The following is a 21,029-nucleotide window of genomic DNA, read 5'->3' as shown; positions in this document are numbered from 1 at the left end:
TGCTACAGCAATCTGAATAGTATTGCTATCAGGCCTAATTCAGTGTTATTTGAACCTCAGGTATTATCTGACCTACTATTTATTTATGGCAGAATGAGCCATCTTTCGTCTGAGGTTATGTATTATAAAGTCATGGCTATATAAAAATCACAAAATGAAGCATAAGATTTAGAGACTGGATTGGATTTTCCCCTAATCACTGTCCCTGACCTCATTTGCCTTTTTGTAGACACCCATGACACTTTGCCACTAGACACCTATGACACTTTGCAGCGGTAGAGTGACAGTTTTCTTGCTGCGCTATCTATTCAAGCAGTGTTGTAATCTGTCTTCAAGTTGCTGTGGTGATCTTGCCTCATCTCTCAGTTAACAATTACTGTATGTGGAAATTCTTCAGATGGTACTAGCACTTCTCTGAGGGCGTCATCAGTTTCTGCAGAATTAAAGTTGTTTTACTATGCCTGAATCATCTGGACTGGAACACTTTATAGCACCTTCCATCAAACAACAAATCTCAAAGCTTTAGATGTCTGTTTTATAAATATGAATGATTTAAGCTACAGTAAGGTTAAGCCCACGCAGTTCAAAACTAGCTTCTGATTTTGGATGTCCAACTTGATACATCTTGGACCTGATTTTCAGAGAAGCTGAGCACTCACAACTCCACCTGAAGTAAATGGGAGCTGGGGGTGGTCAGCACATCTAAAATTTAGGTTCGAGATTTCTCTAATTGCTTGATTAGATTTGTGGTCTCTTTTTAGCAAGAGAGGGGCACACAAGGACTATACCTGAGCCATAGAGCACATGAAATATAGATCTCCTTGACACTCCTTCCTGTGTCTTAAGCTCAAAATCATCTTCTCTACTTCTGATCTAATGGTCCCTTCAGGCCTTAAAATCTAGGAATCTGTATGAAGTGTAAACTACTCCCATTCATCTATGAGAACATTAACTCTGAAGCCTAAGGATCTCCAAGATAGAATATCAAATTTGTCAACTATTTCACTGTTAATCATTTTCAGAAAAAACATTCATCCTCTCTGTGACTGTGATTAGAGTTTGGATGTGTAAACAGTACATTAGTATAGAAGTACCACTTTTTCCCTCCTAACTGAAGCCTATATATAAAATCTTTTTTATGCTGGACAAAGTGCATAGGATTCACAGGTCCTCACTTCTTTGTTCTCGCCTTCCCTGCTTCTTCCCTCAAAAATTGTATTTCAGTATGGATGCATAGGTCCCAATTTCTGATATTCTTTCCCACATATCCTGCCTTAAAATTGCCAGAACAATACGAAAAAAGTTCAGCGGTGCGATCAGATTGGATTATATCTATATCCAGTTACTAACTCCATTTTGTATGATGTGTTGAACAGATGTCTAAACTTGCTTGACAGCGGCTTACCATATTGCACTCCAGACTAAAAGTCTGTCACCAAGAGTCATCAAGATTGCAATCTGGGGCTATTGACTGAGAGACTTTTAGCTACTGACCCACCCCCATGGACAATGGGGGCTGGCAAGTGGAGCGTGAAAATGGAGAAGGGGCTGGAGAATCCTAGTGGAGCAGATGACAAGGAGTCAGACTCTATTTAAGAGCAAGGGGCAGCCCATCACCACATGTAAGAAGGGCATGCAGGAGAGAGTGAGCAGAAGGGAATCTGCCCAGCCTGAAATGTTGATAAACCTCACACACAGAAAGGATGAGCTTAGACTAGGGGAGGGTGCCTCTCAGGACTAGTCTGGACCCTAAAGACTAGTGACTAGACTCTGTGACAATCCAATTAGCTTAGAAACACATGGGCCACAGTGAATGTGTCAACTTTCAACTGATCATACAGAGGAGTAAGAGGCCAGGTTGTACGGTGTAACAGGCATCTACTATAATGTAAAGTGTAACTGAATATTAATGAAGAAAGGCAAATTTCAAAGATTTCAGTCATTCAGTTCAGAAGAAAATGCAAAATTCCACCACCAACATGTAATGTTCAGCCTGCTCCCAACAAATCATCACTTATGCTAATGAAATCACCAACTTCAGTCCAGTCTCCATTCTTTCCTTCAAAGACAAGACTAATCAATAGACAGTAGCAAACAAACAAGCAAATCACTGATATTTTAGACCCCAATCAGACTTTGGATCATTTTATGACACTGAGACACTACAGGTTGAAAATATGGGAGATTGTCTTATGGGGATGGACACAGGTGACACATCCATGTTTACTCTACTTGATCCATCATCTGCATGACAGCATCCAACATCAGGTGCTGTCCACTTCCAAAATCTTGTTGTGGAAGGACTTCCATTAGGATGCCTCTTCTGCTTTTTCTACAGGGAATTAGTAGGGGGTAACGTTGGAAAACTTTGACCCTTTCCTTCAGCTTATGCTATTTAATGCAAGATTTAGAAATTAGGTTACTACCTCCCATGTTTTTATTACAAATACGGGGCCTGATTTTGCTTGTATATTCAAGATCTGCAGGACAATAATTAGCCCAGATGTCTCCAGCTAGGTGTTCAGTTTGTCATCAGTACACGGGAGGTGGTGGTGGTTGAATCTCCATGACTGCAAGAGACCTGGAGGTTTCCTACTCCAAAATTGGATCTGATGGACTGTACCTACCTACTATGAAAATTCCAGGTGCAGCAGAGATATAGTAGATTTTAGCATATAGATTCCTGCTGCACCTCAGAAGGCCTTGCTGAGCTGAATGAGATCCTCTCTGCTGTCGAGATGCTGAGAATGAAGTCACCCAGAATAATCAATGTCAGTATGGATGATGCTCTTCTGGGTTAGCTCAGGACCTCATGAAAACCATGGCGCTTTCTCAGATGGCTGGCTGACTCAATGCAAACAGCTGGTCACACTCTGGATCTCACGTTTGGACTGAGAATTAAGGTGGAAAATATGGAGCGTACACCTTTACCTTTGTTTTCATCATGCTATCTACATTATCCTGATCAGTAGAATGTGTGTGTGTGAGTGAGAGTGTAGAGAGAGAAAAAAAAATGATTATTTCTGGTTGTCTTCACTCAGACAACATCAATACCCTTGCTGTGAGGAGTTTTCATTTTACTTTGGGAGTAATGTTATTTGATTCAGACAGAACTTTCAGTTCCATAGAACAAAAGCCTTTTCTGGAAAGTTTTGGGCAGCATCAGTCAATGAGGTTCTGTAGATGCTCAGGGAGCTTCAAGCTATCACAATGCAAATTGGATCCATTTTCTTTCTGGCTGATAAAATCTAACAGGAAGACATTTGACCTATTAGTGGAGAGGACTGCCAACATTTCCTTTCTGGGGCATAAGGTGCCCGCTTCTCTTAAAGAAGCAAGTGTTATATACTCGCTCAAGAAATCGTCTCTTGACACTGATTTTGCTAATTATCATCCTGCCTCAAATCTTCTTTTTGGAAGCAGGTTACAAGGAAGGTAGTAGCACAGGAACAGTAGCAATACCAGGAGTCCTGATACTTCCTTGACCCTGACAGAAGTACAGAGACTGCTGTGAGCTTTTTAGTTTACAATCTCATTCTGGGAATGAATGAAAAATCAAATATCCACACTGTTTTTGATATCATTCGCTATGTGGTTTTAGTAACACAGTTGCAGAAACAAAAAGGGATAAATGGAGTTGCTCAAGAGGCTCTTTTCTCTTTGACAGGACTCAGAAGGTCTGTCAGGTGATTCCACATCTACACTAACAGTGCTCAGGCAATGAACTGAAGGATTTTATTTTTTCTCCCTTCCTGTTCAATGTGTATTTCAGCACACTGGGTAAGACAGCGAGCCTCTATAGGCAGCAGTGCCTCCAATGTGCAAACACTACTCAGCCATCGGACAGCAGTAGCCAAAAATGGTTTTTATCTTGTACACTTGAAAGAATTTGGCAATCTTTTTGCCTTCCAATGCTAACATTGCTCTGACATCAAAAATTACTAGAATGTCTTCTGCATAAAACCACTCAAACTTTCAAACTTTAGGTGATGCAGAATTATACTACTTTTAGTAGTAGTAGGTTTGCCATGATCACAAGTGCTATGTGCTTCACAGAAGATAGTTAAATTGCGTTTCTTGCAGTGTTTCACAGACTGCAATGCCTTTCCATTAATTTCATATGCAATTTAACCTGGTGATTTTAATCTTCAAATTCCTGGTTCCTTTAAGGAACTTTCCCCACATGATGTTGCATTAGCCAAAGCATTTGAGTGACAGTGCCCCTGGTTTAAATTGGGAGGTGGGTGCTGGAGGCACAGGATTTTCAAGGAAGCACTATTAACTGTGGAATTTGCTCCCCCCCTTTGGGTGCCCTGCTAGATGCGACAGAGTGAGGGGAAAGGCTAAGAGGGCAATATGACAGACTTAAATTTTGGACATTTGGACCAACAGTATAGAGTATGGATTTTTATTAATATATTTTATATTTGAACAACAAACAACAATACACAGCTCTACATGTCTTTCTCCTCTAGCACAGAGGATGCTGTCTTCCAGCTTTCATGGAGTCAGAAAGAAATTAGAACCTAAATAAAAAAATAACTCACTCAAATTAAATTCAGGTAAGATGGAGATGATGCGAGGAGGAAGAGAAAAGCATTATGATGAGCTGTAAAAGCATTTTGATGAACTGTAAAAAACTCACCCTGTATCAAAGTCATGCGGCCACCAGTGGTTAAGAAAATGCACAATCTCAGGGTTCTGTTGTACTCATTGCAACACAGTATAGCACCAGTTATATGCCTTCCTTCATTTTCAACTGGCAATAAGACTTCCCCCCCTATTCTTAAAACAGGACTTAGCCATGTGACTTCACCCTTTTGTCATGCCCAGACTAGACTAATGGAATGTGCTGTACCTAGGATTGAAGGCATAGGCCAAGTAGAAATCCACTCAATAATTATACATTCATGAAACCCAAATATCAAGTAATGTCCCATCTTCAAAAATGACTAGATGTTTATATAGCTAATAAGAACATTCACAGTGATGTTGGATAGAATTAGAAAGTGATGATTTAGAGCATCAGGCAACCACTCGCTGACAGAGTTTAGGAAGAAACTTCTCCTGTAGAGAGACAATTGTTCCACGATTTTCCACTACAGGGTTTCTCACAGTTGCCTCTGAAACATATGGTATTAGCCACTGTTGCAGAAAGGATACTGAACAAGATGGACCTCTGAACTAAACCGATATGGGTATTCCTAAGTTCCTAAGCATGATAGGCCAAAAAGCTACCTATCAGAGTATCCAGTTATACTAGTAAAGAATAAAAAAACCAGACTTTTTGTAGGGCTATAAGCACTTGAGCTTCAGGCCAAAAGCCAAACTAACTAGCAACGGTTTGGGAACAGATTTTCAGTATGGGCAGATTATTCTATGAAATTTATCTACCACTGAAGTAGCTGATACTGGCTATTGCTGGAGAAAGGATGTTGAAGTAAATGGATGGTTTCAGAGTAACAGCTGTGTTAGTCTGTATTTGCAAAAAGAAAAGGAGTACTTGTGGCACCTTAGAGACTAACCAATTTGCATCCGATGAAGTCAGCTGTAGCTCACGAAAGCTTATGCTCAAATAAATTGGTTAGTCTCTATGGTGCCACAAGTACTCCTTTTCTTTTTGTGAAGTAAATGGACTGATCCACTTTATCCAGGCAATTCTTATGTTGCTGTGCTCCAGGCTGTACATTGTCACCCTGTTCAATTTTGGATCAATTTCAAGGGGCTGGTTCTAATATTTAAATTGTTGAGTGGGTTAGGCACTAGCTATTGCAGAGTCCCTCCTCTCCTCTTGCCATAGCAGTTATGACAGACTGACCAAAAATACCTCTACCTCAACCCACTCCCTCCTCGACAGCTTTCGGGGGGAAAGGGAAAATAAAGGTTTTGCAGCCTCCTTGGAAGATTCACAAATATAGACTATTTGGCAGACCAAGTGAAGGAGCAAGTTCAAAAACAGGGGACCCCTAACATAAAACATCCTGCCAGCAACTGTCTCTCGTTTTATGTAGAGTGAGATCCAAACTGAATGTCTTTCCTCATCACAGATGTGCCCCTTAACTCAGACTTTGAGTGTGATTTTCAGAAAGATGAGCCCCAAGAGCTTCATGCATTTTATGTACATGTAACTGCATACCAACTCTGGTGGAATTATCACTATTATACATGTAAATCCTCCATTTGCACAAGCAAATTTCACAAACAATTGTTAAAGTTGTGTGCACAAAGGCTACTCTTCAACTTTCTCAAAATCAGGCCTTGTATGTCAAATTTCAATATTTTGAAAACAGAAATACAGTATTATATCACAGAAGCAACAGTATAATAGCCTCAACTGAATGCTTAATAAATGAGCTAGCTGACAGAATACTCACATTATCTTTACACAGCAAATTTCATTTGCATTCTAAGCTTTTACTGAAAATCAGCAGTTTAGTTCTTTCACTGGTAACATACATGCTACAAGCCAGCAGGTTAAAAAAGGACATTCTCATTGAAGTTGTATGGGAAATGTCTTCAGGATGTTTTGACTATTGCTATTTTCTTTTTGATGTTTATACATTTCCATTTACCTATTCAGTGTCAACTAAGAAGTGAGTGTCCCATCTTATAGTGAATTACCTACCGATAAATATGACATTTAGAAAATGCACAGACATCTGGAAATAAGGACATGGCTTTTTTGTTTAACAGGAAAGAGGTTTAGAAACAAAGAAACAAAAAAAGCCACACTTCTTGAGTGGTTTCCTTCCTCCCACTGTTTTTTATTGTTTGTTCCTTTGTTTTCTGGAGTACGTACCCTTAAAGCAGCTTGTCCTGGAGGCCCTTCATCTCCCTAGGAAAATCAGGGGGAGAGGGTAGTCAGCAGTTCGTTCAGTTACACATTTTTTACTTTTACACATAGTTAGAGGATATCAGAAAGAAACATAAGTACGTTTGATACCATATTGATCAACAACATGGTCTCACTTCACAAAAGCATATGTAAAATATAAAATAGCTTTACCAGACCTGAAGAAGAGCTCTCTATAGCTTGAAAGCTTGTCTCTCTCTCCAACAGAAGTTGGTCCAATAAAAGATATTACCTCACCCACCTTGTCTATGTGAAATGTTATTTCTGTAGTGCCACATATGTGCATGATAGTTTACAGCTATACAAAATGACAAGCCCCTGACCAAAGAGGTACTGTTTCAGAAACTAATCCTGCAGATACTTTGCACAAGATTAATTTAATGCACACCAGGTAGCCCATTGAACTCAATGAGATTGGTCATATGTGTAAAGTCACTCATGCGAGTAGTGTTTGTAGAGTTAGATCCTCATACCCTGAGGTTCATGCCCTAAGCTAGAAAAAGCACAGCAAGGGATGACATAAAAAATGGGGAAAGGGGGCTTGGGGAAGATTGAGGAATACATTAAATACTACATAAAAATATATATCTCACGATCCTTAATGTACAGATCTTGTTGGTTTCTTTATTAATATAATTTGTATTTTATATTTAGAATTATAAAATACATTGATATATCATATTTAACATTTGAGAGATCAAGAGAAGACAAGAGGATGGCTGCTCTTGAGTGGAAGTTAGCAATAGAAGACAGTCACAAGTCATGGTTATGTTTATGAAGATGAAAAGTATAGTGTATAAGAACTAATATTCTTGGTAACAAAATATATATAGAAATTAATATTTCTGGATACAGAACTGGCATTGGATACAGTAAATAAATAAATAAATTAGGGCTGAGGCCACACAACATGGATAAAATCAAAGATTAAGTAACTGCTCATTCAGTGAGCACCTTTCATCCTGCACACTGACGCAGGGGTCTGGTGGAAAAAACAGTATGTGATCATGTAACTAAAGACTATATCATAATACACACAAGGAGGCCCAACTGAATTTTCACAGGCAACCTTAACTCTATTATTTCCTAACTTTTGAGCACTCATCTTTGCAACCGTAATGCTCTTTTAACAGTTTTCAGTGTGCAATATGTCTCCCTCTGTGTGTATTTATATATATAGTATAATGGCTAAATATTAATGAATTTACACACACACACAAATACCTTTTCTCCCTTAGGACCAGCCAGACCAGGATCACCAGGATCACCTTTTAAGCCCTGTACAAATATAAAAAAAATGCATATAATGTATATACATTTTAATTGACAAAAGGTCTTGGGCAAAATTCTCTGTTTGTGTGAATTAGCATCTGCTAATCAAATCAGTTTTAAATCACTAATATTATTACTTTTGAAATAGAGTAAATATTTATTTTGATTTGTTCAAAAACCAAGAGACACCTACCAGAAGTTTTAGGTGCCCTCAACAGATATTTAAATATACAGGGCCAGATTATCTGGACAGCTGTGCTTCATTTGCTCAAGCGGTGCAAAGGGAATGGGAACGTCCCCTAGACTCCGCCTGGGAATCTCTCTGCTGTGGCCTAGCAGGCATAAAGCCAGCAGAGCCAGCTCATACACCAATCACTCCACAGTATCTGGTAGAACAGGCATGTGAGGATGAGAAGCAGGAGGAGTGGTAGTGATAAGGAGTGCATTCCCCAACTGACATATTGTTCCAAGATCACCATACTCAGAAAGTGTAGTTCAGACCAAGCCTCTAACCTTCATCTGGAGCCAGGAATAGAATCAGAGAGAAACAGTCAGTTTTTTAACAGTCCCCGTCTATGCTGCAACCAGTGAAAGCGAGAGAAGCAGAGAACATGTGCTGCCATTCTTAGACATTACAAATCCAGCAATTTTGCCTACTTAAATCACCACAAATATCCAACCAAGAGAAGATAAAGTACCCTCAGCACTACCACTCTACAACCCTTATTTTCTCCCTACTCCCCAAAAGCCTGGGGAAATAGATGTGCTTTGCAATGTGCCCCTAAACTCAAGCAGTTCAAGCTATTTTGGAACAAGGCAGGGACTGAATTCTGAAGCTGGGGCCCCATCACAGAGAACAACCTATCAGAAGCTCCCTTTCCTTTAAACCAAGTCATCTCCAGCTCAGCACCTCCACTGATCTCAGCTTCAGAAGTATGCCATGGGGAGAGAGTAGGCAGGTCCTAAGTCATTTAGGGCTTTATAGGCCAAAACCAGATCCTTAAACTCCACCTGGAAACCAACTAGCAGATGACACAGTCCATGATGCACTGATGTAATATGGTCACATTTAACAAGCAGGCCATCACCCTCAGCACCTAAGTGTGTTGGATGAGATGGTGACATAAAAACTGGATGTCATCTAGACATGAATCAAGATTTACTGCCCTGAATTCTTCCCCACCCTATTCCATGCCTTACAAACTCCATTCCTCAGTTTGCAATAATTGAAAAGAGAGAGACAACTGACACTAAAATGATAAGCAACATCTGTGCCTTGGTGGGTACAGAAACATTAAATCAGCCAGTGTTCTAAATACTGCATATTTGTGCAACTTCACTTCCTGCTAAAATTACATTAATTCACCATCTGGAAGGAACATAATGTAGAACTATACGAGCATTTAAGTACCCACTTCGGATTAAATTTGTGGTTGTTGTAAATACCCCTGATTTAGCTTTGATTTGTCCTTTATTAAGCTTGCCAAATACGTAAGGGTTAAATCAGAAGTAGTTTTGCTCGTTGATCTTAAATTTTTTTTTAAAAGGCAAACAGATCCAAAAAGCAAGCCAAAAACCATCTTTCCTTTTTTATTCTCATGTTTACAGCCGGCACATACATCTATCTCCACCTTCTGCACTAGTTATCACCTAGAAGAGTATAAATTGCAATATTTTACATATAAAAATAGAAGACATTTGTTGGATATGTCAGGTATCTGGAGAGTTTGTGTTATTTTCTATTTTGTGGATCTGGTTCAGAACTTACAGCATTAGAGAATCAGTGGTGCAACAACAGGTTTCACTAGAGGAATTAGTTCTTGGCTGTGTATTTATAGAACAGACAAAAAAAGAGAGAGAAAAAGACACAGAGAATTCTTCAGCTACCAGAATGAAAAATATATTGAATGTGTCAGTATTAGGTAGGAAGGGCAACAGTGGAGGAATAAAAAACAGCCAAATCAAACCGTGCACTGTCAAGCTATGAGCTTCTTTTTTCTAACTGGTATGTTTACGGCTGTTAGTGCTGAGCCTTGGAGGTACCTAGCAGAGGTATACTGCCTGGCTGCGACTGCAGGGACACAGTGAAGACAGAGGTTAATCTTTAATTGAAAGGAATAGGGGAAATTGGACAACACTTGCATTTGCAGTTAGTGCATTCAAATGAGCAAATTTGAAAACAGCAGGGCTTTTAAATCATGCATTTATTTCAATATACCTGAACAGGCTAGGAGTAACTAGACATGTCTGTCCTTCACAGTTATGCAACAAAAAAAGGACAAAAAAGCAAGTAGGAAAAATCCTTAAGATGCTTTCCTATTATAAATACTTTTTATTTTATTTTTCCACTGTATAGTTTTAATTAAATTTGATTTAATTTTAATTATGTTAATATGTTACAGACATAGTTGCTGTCAGGAAACAAACAGCTGGCATATAGCAGCCTTGTTCCTCTCTGTAGCCCCCGCTTTTAAACTGACCAGAGTTCTAGCTGCTGCTGGCTGTTTCTGAAATAAGAGCAGAGTAATTGCCATGCTGGATCAGACCTGTGGTCCATGAATTCTAACTTGTTCTAACTCTAATTTCTCTGCGAAGCACAACAATACACTTTGGTGAATTAAGGAATTCATGACACCTTCACACCCTACATACAGCCTTCAACTAGATGTCTTTCCTTTCTCAGAGAAATTCAGCTTGCTCTTTCTGCAGATCAAAAATGACTCAGAGCTTTTGCTAGAGGTGCCAAAATGCAAGTTATAATCCTACTTTATTTTAAGTCTTTACCCACCAGTTGTGAAAAGGTTCAACATAACCAAGTTGTGCTAAGAATCTGAACTCTCCATTGGGTTTCCTTACATAAATGCATTTATTTTATAATGTTGCACTACCAGAAGAGTTAATGATCCAAATACCAACTATGGGCAAATCACTGGAATTTAAAGGAGTAAGTCATGGTATCAATTGACACCATTCTCTAACTATTTTTTAAATTATTATTTTCCACACCCCCACTGTCAGTTTTCCTGATCTAATAAACAAAAAAATGGGGAGAAGGGAGCAGCCACCATGAACAGAAAATTTATTACTGATCATTTCCTTTCTGCTATCGGTGTCTCCCTCAATTCTCGACATCTGGGCTGTTCTTCTCTCTCTGCCTCTTCATGGAGGAGGACCAGCCTTGTGCCTCCACATGCTCTGGCCACACCCCCTCTGATCCTGCTGCCAGATGAATTATTTGCAAGCTGTAAAGTTTGTAGAACATCATTCACAAAAAATTTCAGAGACAATGAAATAAGTATGCACATTAGACCAAGGAAAAATGGTCCTGTGTTAATGATTCCACAAAATATTTGATCCTCCCAAGCAATCTAGGGTGTGTAGAATTGTAGGAGAAGCTGTTAGCAGAAAGGAAATTATCAGTAAGAAATTTTCCATTCTGTAGCCCCGCATCTCTCACAATTTGGACATCTGGGAAATAGTGAACAGTGATCAGATGTAGGGAGGGTTATGGAAACAGAAGTACCCTCTTTTTATGAGCTCACTTAAAGATCTATATTCTTTCTAGGCTACAACCTGCAATACCTTCCTGTCAAAGATGATAGTGCTTGTAGTGCTTAGTAAAGGTATCAGCTGTAGACCAAGTGGCTGCTTTACAAATTTCTGAAGTGGATGCACTGGCTCATTCCACCCATGAAGCTGCTATCTCGTGGAGTGTGCTTTGATCTCTTCCGGGACATGAATCTCTGATGATTTGTAGATTTCACAGACTGCTGGTCTGGTTAGTTGGACTGCTCCAAGAAATCTGCTTTGGATTGTATGCCAGGGAGCTGAGGATCCTGCAAATTGCACATTAATAAGAGCAGACACCTGGCATGCAATGTTATTGGACTGAAGAACTCTGTCTATAATTTCCTGGAGAAAATCCAGAATGGTTGAAACTCCAGGATCTCTGGGATTTATATTGTGCTCTTGGCACCAGTTACAGAATCTGGACCAAGTGGAGAAGTATGATTTTGGTGTTCATACTCTCCTATATGAAAGCAATGTCTGGATTCTGGAGGACAAATAGACCTTCAAGTTTCAGAGTGGTAGCCGTGTTAGTCTGTATGAGCAAAAAGAACGAGGAGTATTTGTGGTACCTTAGAGACTAACAAATTTATTTGAACATAAGCTTTCGTGGGCTAAAACCCACTTCATCGGATGCATGCAGTGGAAAATACAGTAGGAAGATATATATACACGGAGAACATGAAAAAATGGGTGTTGCCATACACACTATAATGAGAGTAATCAATTAAGGTGAGCTATTATCAGCAGGAGAAAAAACCCTTTTATAGTGATAATCAGGATGGCCCATTTCCAACAGTTGACAAGAAGGTGTGAGTAACAGTGGCGGGGGAGGGGGGGAAATAAGCATGGGGAAATAGTTTTACTTTGTGTAATGACCCATCCACTCCCAGTCTTTATTCAAGCCTAAGTTAATGGTGTCCAGTTTGCAAATTAATTCCAATTCAGCAGTCTCTCATTGGAGTCTGTTTTTGAAGTTTTTTTATTGTAATATTGCTACTTTTAGGTCTGTAATCGAGTGATCAGAAAGATTGAAGTGTTCTCCGACTGGTTTTTGATTGTTATAATTCTTGATGCCTGATTTGTGTCCATTTATTCTTTTATGTAGAGACTGTCCAGTTTGGCCAATGTACATGGCAGAGGGGCATTCCTGGCACATGATGGCATATATCACATTGGTAGATGTGCAGGTGAACGAGCGATAGCGTGGCTGATGTGATTGGGCAACGGGCTTTGTTGCAGAGACCTTCAAGTGCTTCCCTATAAGTAGCCAGGCTCTTAGTTGAAGCTATTCTGGGTCCAGATGAAGAAAAAAAACTTGCAAGAGGATGTCTGGTCCTCCACGGAAACTGAAGCAGGGGCTACAGTTTCTGCTCTATCAGGTCAGGGACCAAGGTCTCCTTGGCCAATGAGTTATAAGAATTATTGTTGCCTTTTCTTATCTTATTTTCTTACCATCTTCCCTGGTAATGGAATGGGTAGAAACGCATAGAGTAGGTCCTGCAGCCAACTGTGCAATGAGATGTGTGTCCCCACGGCTCTGAGGTACACTGCCTTGTGAAGCATTTTGGCTTCTTTTTGTTTGCATGACTAGTGAACAAGTCAGTTGAAGGGAGGAAGAATGTCCAAATGATAAGATCGAAAACCTCTTGATTCAGGCATCACTCAGAATGGTTAATCCTGTGCCTGCTGCCTTTTATGAGGATTGCTCTGAAAAAAAAGGAGGAACTCTTCCACCAATCTACTTGTTCCCACTGCTTCTGCATGTAGTGTCAGACTCCTTGTTTCCTCTCGGTTGTTTAAATATGTGACCATAGTCAAATTGTGTGACTGAACCACGGTGTGGTTTCCTCTTAGGGTGGAAGGAGCTAACTTTACCAAATGCTCTCAGCTATAGGAAGTTTACACTGTGATCCTTTTCCTCTAGGCTCCAGAGATGCCGGGTTATTTGGGTCACCAAGTGAGCTCTTCCGACTGCTGTCATTTGTGAGGACTAAAAAATCCGAATTGCAGATGGGCATGGCTGTGGGGACACTGTTGTGGATTGATCACCATTGTAGATAACTGAACACTTGTGTCGGAACCCATACTTGATTTTTCATGTGTTCTGGGGTGTGGTCTGCACCCATGGAGTGATCCCAATGCACAACACCAGGAGTCCTAGCAGTGTGAGCCATAATGCTATGGTAGGTCTCTGGCAACTCAGAGCAAGAAGATACATTATTGGATTTTCTGAAACCTTTCTAATGACAAGTAGACACTTGCTATTCAGGATTTTTGTGCCCTGGTGGGTTCTTTTGGTGGATGGAACCCGGAAACTTTTCTTGGAATTGATGAAGCCATGCACCTGGAGAAGACTCAATGTCTGAGATGTGGTCCTGTGTGCTGCTGAACAATGGAGCTCTAATCAGAATGTCATCCAGAAAAGGATGGAAAGGTGGGTTTCCTACAACTATTTCCTCAGACTATTATCCCTATCAACCTCTTTGTAAAAACCGTGAGGGCCAAGGACAGGCTAAACGTAAGTGTTTGGGATTGATAATGTTTCCTGCCATCAGTGAGTCTCAGAAGTCTGTTGTGGCACAATCTGAGGATATACAGAGATATGCATGGGCTAGATCTACTGAAATCAAGAAGTCTCCTACAACAGAGATGACACTGTAGAAGCCAGGATCTCCATCCACAACTTCGTTTTCTTCATCCACTGGTTGAGTCCACATGCTTTTCTCTGCAATGAAGGAGATGGAGTAGAACCTGTTGAAACTGTCTTCTGAGGAAACACCTCCATATCCAGAAGATGAGATATTTTATTCTGGATCAGATTGTGTTTTATGTGGTTGTTGAAACTGGGTGACAAGATGAAGAATGGATAAGGTGGAGCCCTCAGCTCAAGGGAGTATCCCTGTCTCACTGACCCACATGTCTATGGTTGATGAAAATCATTCCTGTGATCTGTGTCACAAAGTAGATGGGGGGCGGAGGGGAGCTGAGGTCTCTCTAGGCCAGGGATCGGCAACCTTTGGCACGCAGCCCACCAGGGAAATCTGCTGGCGGGCCGGGACAGTTTATTTACCTGCAGCGCCTGCAGATTCGGCCAATCGCAGCTCCCACTGGCTGCGGTTCGCTGTGCCAGGCCAACGGGGGCTGTGGGAAGTGGTGGCCAACACATCTCTCGGCCTGCGACATGGGTAACTGCTAGGGATACTCATCGGAAGCTTCAGCACCCTTTTTGAGAGTGGCCTTCATCTTTCCATCCATGGGGCCCTTAAGCTAGAACTCCCCTTCTGAGAGAATAACCATATCTCTGGCGAGGGATGCCACAGAGGCATCCACCTTCAGTATCTCTGCAATAGAGCCTTTTGATTCTTGAATATTATACAGCCTGAGGTTGCTCTTGTTAATGTGCTTGCCTTTGTCAGGCTTGTTCCATTTATCCCTAATCACTTCCTCAAAGGACAATTGAAGGGGTAATTGCAGCCTCTGGGGAGGATTGAGGGAAGAAATTTACTCTGAAGCTCACTCTCAGAAACCTGCTCAGGATGTACTTGAATCATGTAAACAACCCTTGTTCCACATAGTTTGAAATTTTTCAGGGGGAAAAAAACCTTTGAGGCATTTCCCCTACATCTTGTTTGGATTCAGAGCCAGATAAGCTCACGTTCCTCAGTGGAGGAAGGGGAGGAAGAAGAGGAGTCAGAGGACTCGTATATCCTAGATTTGTGCTTTTCCTTCACTTTTTAAAAACCTTTTTTGTGTGGATTGGGATGGTAGAAGGTCTGCTTCAGCTTTGGTGATGCCTTTTGCAGCTTGTCTTCTTTAGGGCCTGGAGCCCTCTTGAGAGGTCTGTCTCAGAATCCTCCCTACTGAGTCCCATTCCCCTGGGAGTGGAGAGAGGGGAACTCGTTGTTGGAGCCCTCCTGGTTGGCTTGGGAGGGAGCAGGGCTGATTAAAAGCCCTGCTTCTTTCCCCAGGATACTCAGGGCACAGACTGAATGGGCGTGGAGGTTGTGGCCATGCAAGCCTCCTTTCTTTGTTCTATAGGGGTCCCCTGGGACTTACCACCTGAGTTGAGTGGTCAGGACTCTCCTTAGTTTTAGAGCCTTTCTCTGCTCTGCATAGGGGTTCCCGGTCTATTTCCCCCCACCCCAACTGGAGTCCTGGCTGCCTTGATAGGTTGGGAACCCCACCTTCCTGTTCAACTCCTAGCCCCAGGACATAATGGAGTTAGGGATGAAAGGCTGGGCACAGGCTGGGCATAACTCATCCTCTGCTGCGCCTGGGATGGCAGCCTCACAAACAGAGCGCTGCTTTGATTTAACAGTGTGCTGTTTTCGTTGCTCTGCCAAGCCTGAAAGAGGCAGAGGAGTTGGCAGGGAGATGCCACAGAGGAGGGTCAGAGAGGGTTAATCCCCTACCCACCAAAAGAGTTAAGTGCCCCAGGGAGGAAGAGAAATGTCAGAAAGGGAGAACACTGCTCCCCCCTTGCCCAAAAACTGGGCAGAAACAGCTCAAAGTACAAAGAAAGGGTGGGAGGAACAGAAACTGTTTGCATCTGCTCCCACAGAGGCAGAGAATCTGGTAGCGAACGGGAGAACAGGGAGGCATGGCCTGAGCATGGGGAGCCAAAATGCTGATCTGCCTCTGAAGCTGCCGAGAGACGAAAGCAGCCCACATGTCCAGAACTGTGGGAAACACTGGTCTGTGGAAAACACATTTTCTTTTATCCCTTCAAAGAGGGCCTTTATTTCCTGTATACTTCAAACTGCCTGTCACTTCATGTACACACACACACATACATTAAACAAAACCTATCACTTATTGGAGGTAAAAGGCAGCAGCCAGATTTGTAATTTTGTTTTAAATTTAAGAAAAGCAAAAAAACCACCTGAAGAGCTACCTAGGGACAGCCTGCCATGGAAAATCATGCCATATTTAGGGATGCTTTGGTACCAAATCAGGAAAGACTAACTTGATTTAGTTTTTTGAGAAACACTGCTGTAGCTCCTCTTAGTGAAAAGTTTTGGTAACAGTTTTGAGAACAATTTACTTAGCAAGGTTGGTTATTATCTGGAACTGGAAAATAAACAGTTCCACAAGTCCTTGGGACCAACCATAGAGAACAGGCTGAGTAGAGAAAAGCCACAGGACAAAGGAGAGACCATGACAGAAAAGAGACTTGAACAAAGTTTTCTCCTGAGCCAATTGAGCTTCACTACAGCTCTTTAACATCCCAATGATCTGCCAGCCAGCACACTTCTCTACAAGTAAGGAAGGGTAAAAAAAATAAATAATTGTACAGCTTGCTAAATAGCTATCTACCTATGTGACAAATTGTATCAGGCAGCTTATCCAGCATTCCAGTTTATGGAAACAAGATCTGATTTGCCAAAGGGAGAAGATCACCTGGAGCTGGGTGCTGTTTGAAAGTATGCTGGGGGCTATCCTACAATGATATTAGCATTTGGTTATGTTCAAAGAGAAGCCTTGCTGTTGGGCCTTTATACAGAACCAGGACAATGCCCTGAGACCTGCAGTTTCAGCAGTGTATTTCTGTAAAGTGGTGTTTTAGCAAGATCTCCTGTTGCTCAGAACCTACCATATGGATTTCTATTGTTTGAGAGTCTTACCCTACATTAACCATGAACCTGGCCATGAAAGTCTGAAGAACAGTACAGTGCCCAGAACTGTAATTCTGTAAGAATGTACCTGTAAGAATCAGCAGGTCACATTCTGAAGCCTCAGGAACATTAGGAAAATAAACTTTTTGTTCCCAAATGCTTTGCACTCTGAATTCTTATTATATAAAATCTACCTGGCTCTTTCACTCCTTTGAACACTTTGTGAACTATACTACATATTAAAAAAGGTTCTCAGATGCCGAGTGGCAACCAATGCGTACATGCCTCATAAGAATTAGAAAGACATCACTAACTGACATCACATTATGTTGCCAGTGCACAAATGATGCCACAAATAAGTTCTATGGGCCCCAACCAAAGGACCCAGTCACCTCATACACAATTCACGTCCCACTTACTGAAACCTGGAATACAGTATGATAAGCACTATATTGCACAAACATCTAATTGAAAAATACTACAAGACTGGCATAACTTTTTAAGGATGGCAGATCTCTCATCTAAAGGAATGCTACTGGGGAAGAAACAAAAGCATATTATTTATTATTAACTACTCTTATTGATGCATGTAGAAAATATTCTTACATCTCTTTCACACATGTTCCTTGACATGAATTCAGCGTCTGCATTTGAATAAATGGACTCGATCTTACTTTGTGCTAAAATCTCCTATGCTGGTGCAGATCCCCTTAATGTACTGAAAACAGGGCAAACAGTCCACCTTACTGCTGCCTACAGTACAGATCAAAATGACCACAAGGCAGATCATTGATCTCTTACTGAGTTATACAACTCCACAGACAACCAATCCACAACTTACTATGTAGCACACTCAGAAAATCTAAATTGAAATATCAGTTGTGGAGTCACACAGGTTGATACCATCAGGATGTAACAGATTGGGGCAAACAGTATCATGCTTCGACATAAACTACTGACTACCTTCCTGTGTGCCTCTCATGTAGTTCTAATAAAATCTTTGATCTTTCTCTTGCTCTTCTCCACTAAACATAGACTTCAAATACTGCACTCTATTTGGACTTTATGGAGTTCAAAGCAAGGGCTAGAACCCCATTCTGCTTTGCTCCTAGTAAAATGTAGTAACGTAACTGATTTTTACCTTAAAAAACAATCTGAATTTCTCATCTATGTTCTCCTATAAGTTCCTTAGACTCTAAGGCTGAGAGCATCACAATAGACCCGTAAAATGCTGCTGTGAAATAAGTTTGGGTTTTTTTGTAGATATCTTTGTAAGAGACACCAGTAAGGCAGTTACACCCAAAAACAAAATACCTTGACACTGGAACTGTCTAAAAATTCGTATGTTTCTGTACATCTGTCATCCTTCTCCACCCAATCTCAAACTGACTTCTGCCACCTTGGCAAGCACAGAAATAAAAACACATAGCTGGTGTCATCGGAAACAAAATGATGCGCATTTTTTACCTAACATTATTTCTTCTTTGCATAGAATTTAATTGCTTTAATTTGACAGCCCAATTATTTTCACAGGTCCATCCTCTGAACGTTTAGGTCTGAAGGGAGCGCTCAAATAAGAGTGCCAATATTTTAACAAAAAAGGTTCCTTCAATTACCCTTTTTCATTGGAGAATGAAAATTCCTCATTTAATCAATTGGTCTAGCTATACATGGACTATGTAGTATATTTTTTTCATTTCAGATATTTGTTACCATTTCCACTCCATATTCTGCTAGTTGTGCTTAAACCCAATTGTAGACAAGATGCACCAACATTGTGCATTTAATGATTTTTCCAGGGATTTTGTCAAAAAATTACCGGTACTGTCACATGAACTCCTCTCCTACCTGCCTGAGGAGTCTGGAGTTTCATTGATTAGAATTTCCACTTCGATCCCTATTCAACTGGCAGTAATCTGAATAGCACATAAATCTTAATGTCCCTCCATAGGTACATTAATGAGCATTTACATTGGAAATCTGTTCTTATTTCATGTGGGATGTAGGATTTAAGCATGACTGAAAAGTAATTATATGTATCAGAGTATATTTCAGGATTAGTGCTGAATCTTCACACTGCTATCAGAGAATGTGACCATACAGAGTCACTTCCTACAATGATTAAGAACTGATGGTATTATTAATGTTAGGAGGCTGTAAGTGGCTCGGAGAGATAAAGTTTTGATGTAATGCTTAAGTAAACGTTACTATTTATAAAAAGAACATGAGTACTTGTGGCACCTTGTAGCCCACAAAAGCTTATGCTCAAATAAATTTGTTAGTCTCTAAGGTGCCACAAGTACTCCTGTTCTTTTTGCGGATACAGACTAACATGGCTGCTACTCTGAAACCTGTTACTATTTATGTTATATAGGTAAATAATTACTTACAGGTGTAATGGGAACATATACATTAGGACTAAAAGGGTAACATGTAAACTATTTATAGTTACTCTTTAGGAAGGCAAAACCATTTGTAGCAGCTGTACTACTGGCATACACAATAAGTATCTATGCTGTCAGATGAATTTAGCATAATGGCTCAAACTGAGATACTGTGTTGTATCACTTGGGTTTCCGCAGTAGTAAATGGACTTATGCAATGTGACTGAATATATTTATAGTTCCCCTCCCAAACCTTCCTGTGAATGAGACTAATGAAATAAAATAGCAAGTATAATTAATTTGGGACCAGAGAAGTAAACTTTGGGGTCACGCTTCAGCACTTCATACTACTGACCTAAAAAGAAGACCTGGCATACCTGTGTCATTCTGGCTGGATGAAGTTCTCACAAGGGGAGAACAGAAAGAAGAAAGGAAATGTTGTAATCTAAAGGAAATGTTACTCACCCTATGCAGCAACTGTAGTTCTTCAAGATACATGTCCCTATATGGGTGCTCCACTCCATGTGCCTCTTGAGTCCTTAATCAGAGATTTCTAGCAAGCAGTGCCCACATGGCCCATCTTCTCATGGCAGATATTGAGGCTATATAGGGGTGCCTGGGCAAACTGCCCTCAGTTCCTTCTCTATCCAGTTATCCTCTTAAGGAACAACCCAAGGAGAGGGGAAGGAAGACGCATAGTTGAGCATCATAGGGACACATATCTTGAAGAACCACGGTTCAACAACCACATAAAACACAATCTGATCCAGTGGAAAGTCTTTGAGAAGTTCTTGGAAAGTCTTTGAGAAGAAATGAAGGCCCCTTAGACCTATCCGTGAAGGACATAAAGAGTCTAGGTCAGGGGTCTCAAACTCAAATGACCACGAAGGCCACATGAGGACAAGTACATTGGCCCGAGGGCCGCACCACTGACCACCGCCCCCGCTACCTTGGCCCTGCCAATCCACCCCTTCCATGAGGCCCTGCCCCTGCCCCGCCTCTTCCCACCCCTTCCCTGCCTCCATTCCACCCCCTTCCCTGAAATCCCCACCCTAACTCTGCCCCCTCCCTGCCCCCAGGGGGTGCAGGAGGGGTGCAGGGTGTGGCAGGGGGCTCAGAGCAGGGGGCTGGGGTGGAGGAGGGGTGCATGATGCATCAGGGGGCTCAGGACAGGGGGTCAGGGTGCAGGGTGGGGCAGGGGATGGGGTGCAGGGTGGGGCAGGTGGCTCAGGGCAGGGGGTCAGGGTGCAGGAGGGGTGTGGGGTGCAGCAGGGGGTTTAGGACAGGGGGTCGGGGTGCAGGAGGGGTGTGGGGTGCAGCAGGGGGCTCAGGGCA

At 41.3% G+C, this 21,029-nt stretch overlaps 1 protein-coding gene across 1 annotated transcript in view; it reads right to left on the bottom strand.

Annotated features, from left to right (window-relative positions):
- The window catches only part of COL19A1 (collagen type XIX alpha 1 chain), a 315,760-nt gene that overhangs the window by 168,097 nt on the left and 126,634 nt on the right, over positions 1 to 21,029 (bottom strand). The window contains exons 13-14 of the mRNA XM_077812674.1: positions 8,078 to 8,131; positions 6,800 to 6,835 (exon numbers count right to left, since the gene is read on the bottom strand). Coding sequence (XP_077668800.1) covers positions 6,800 to 6,835; positions 8,078 to 8,131 — 90 coding nt within the window. The remainder of the gene's footprint in view (positions 1 to 6,799; positions 6,836 to 8,077; positions 8,132 to 21,029) is intronic.

The sequence above is a fragment of the Eretmochelys imbricata genome, chromosome 3, assembly GCF_965152235.1.
Source record: "Eretmochelys imbricata isolate rEreImb1 chromosome 3, rEreImb1.hap1, whole genome shotgun sequence".
In the NCBI taxonomy this organism is placed as follows: domain Eukaryota; kingdom Metazoa; phylum Chordata; order Testudines; family Cheloniidae; genus Eretmochelys; species Eretmochelys imbricata.
Note: the sequence above shows the minus strand (reverse complement) of the source record. Positions and strands in the feature narration are given on the sequence as shown.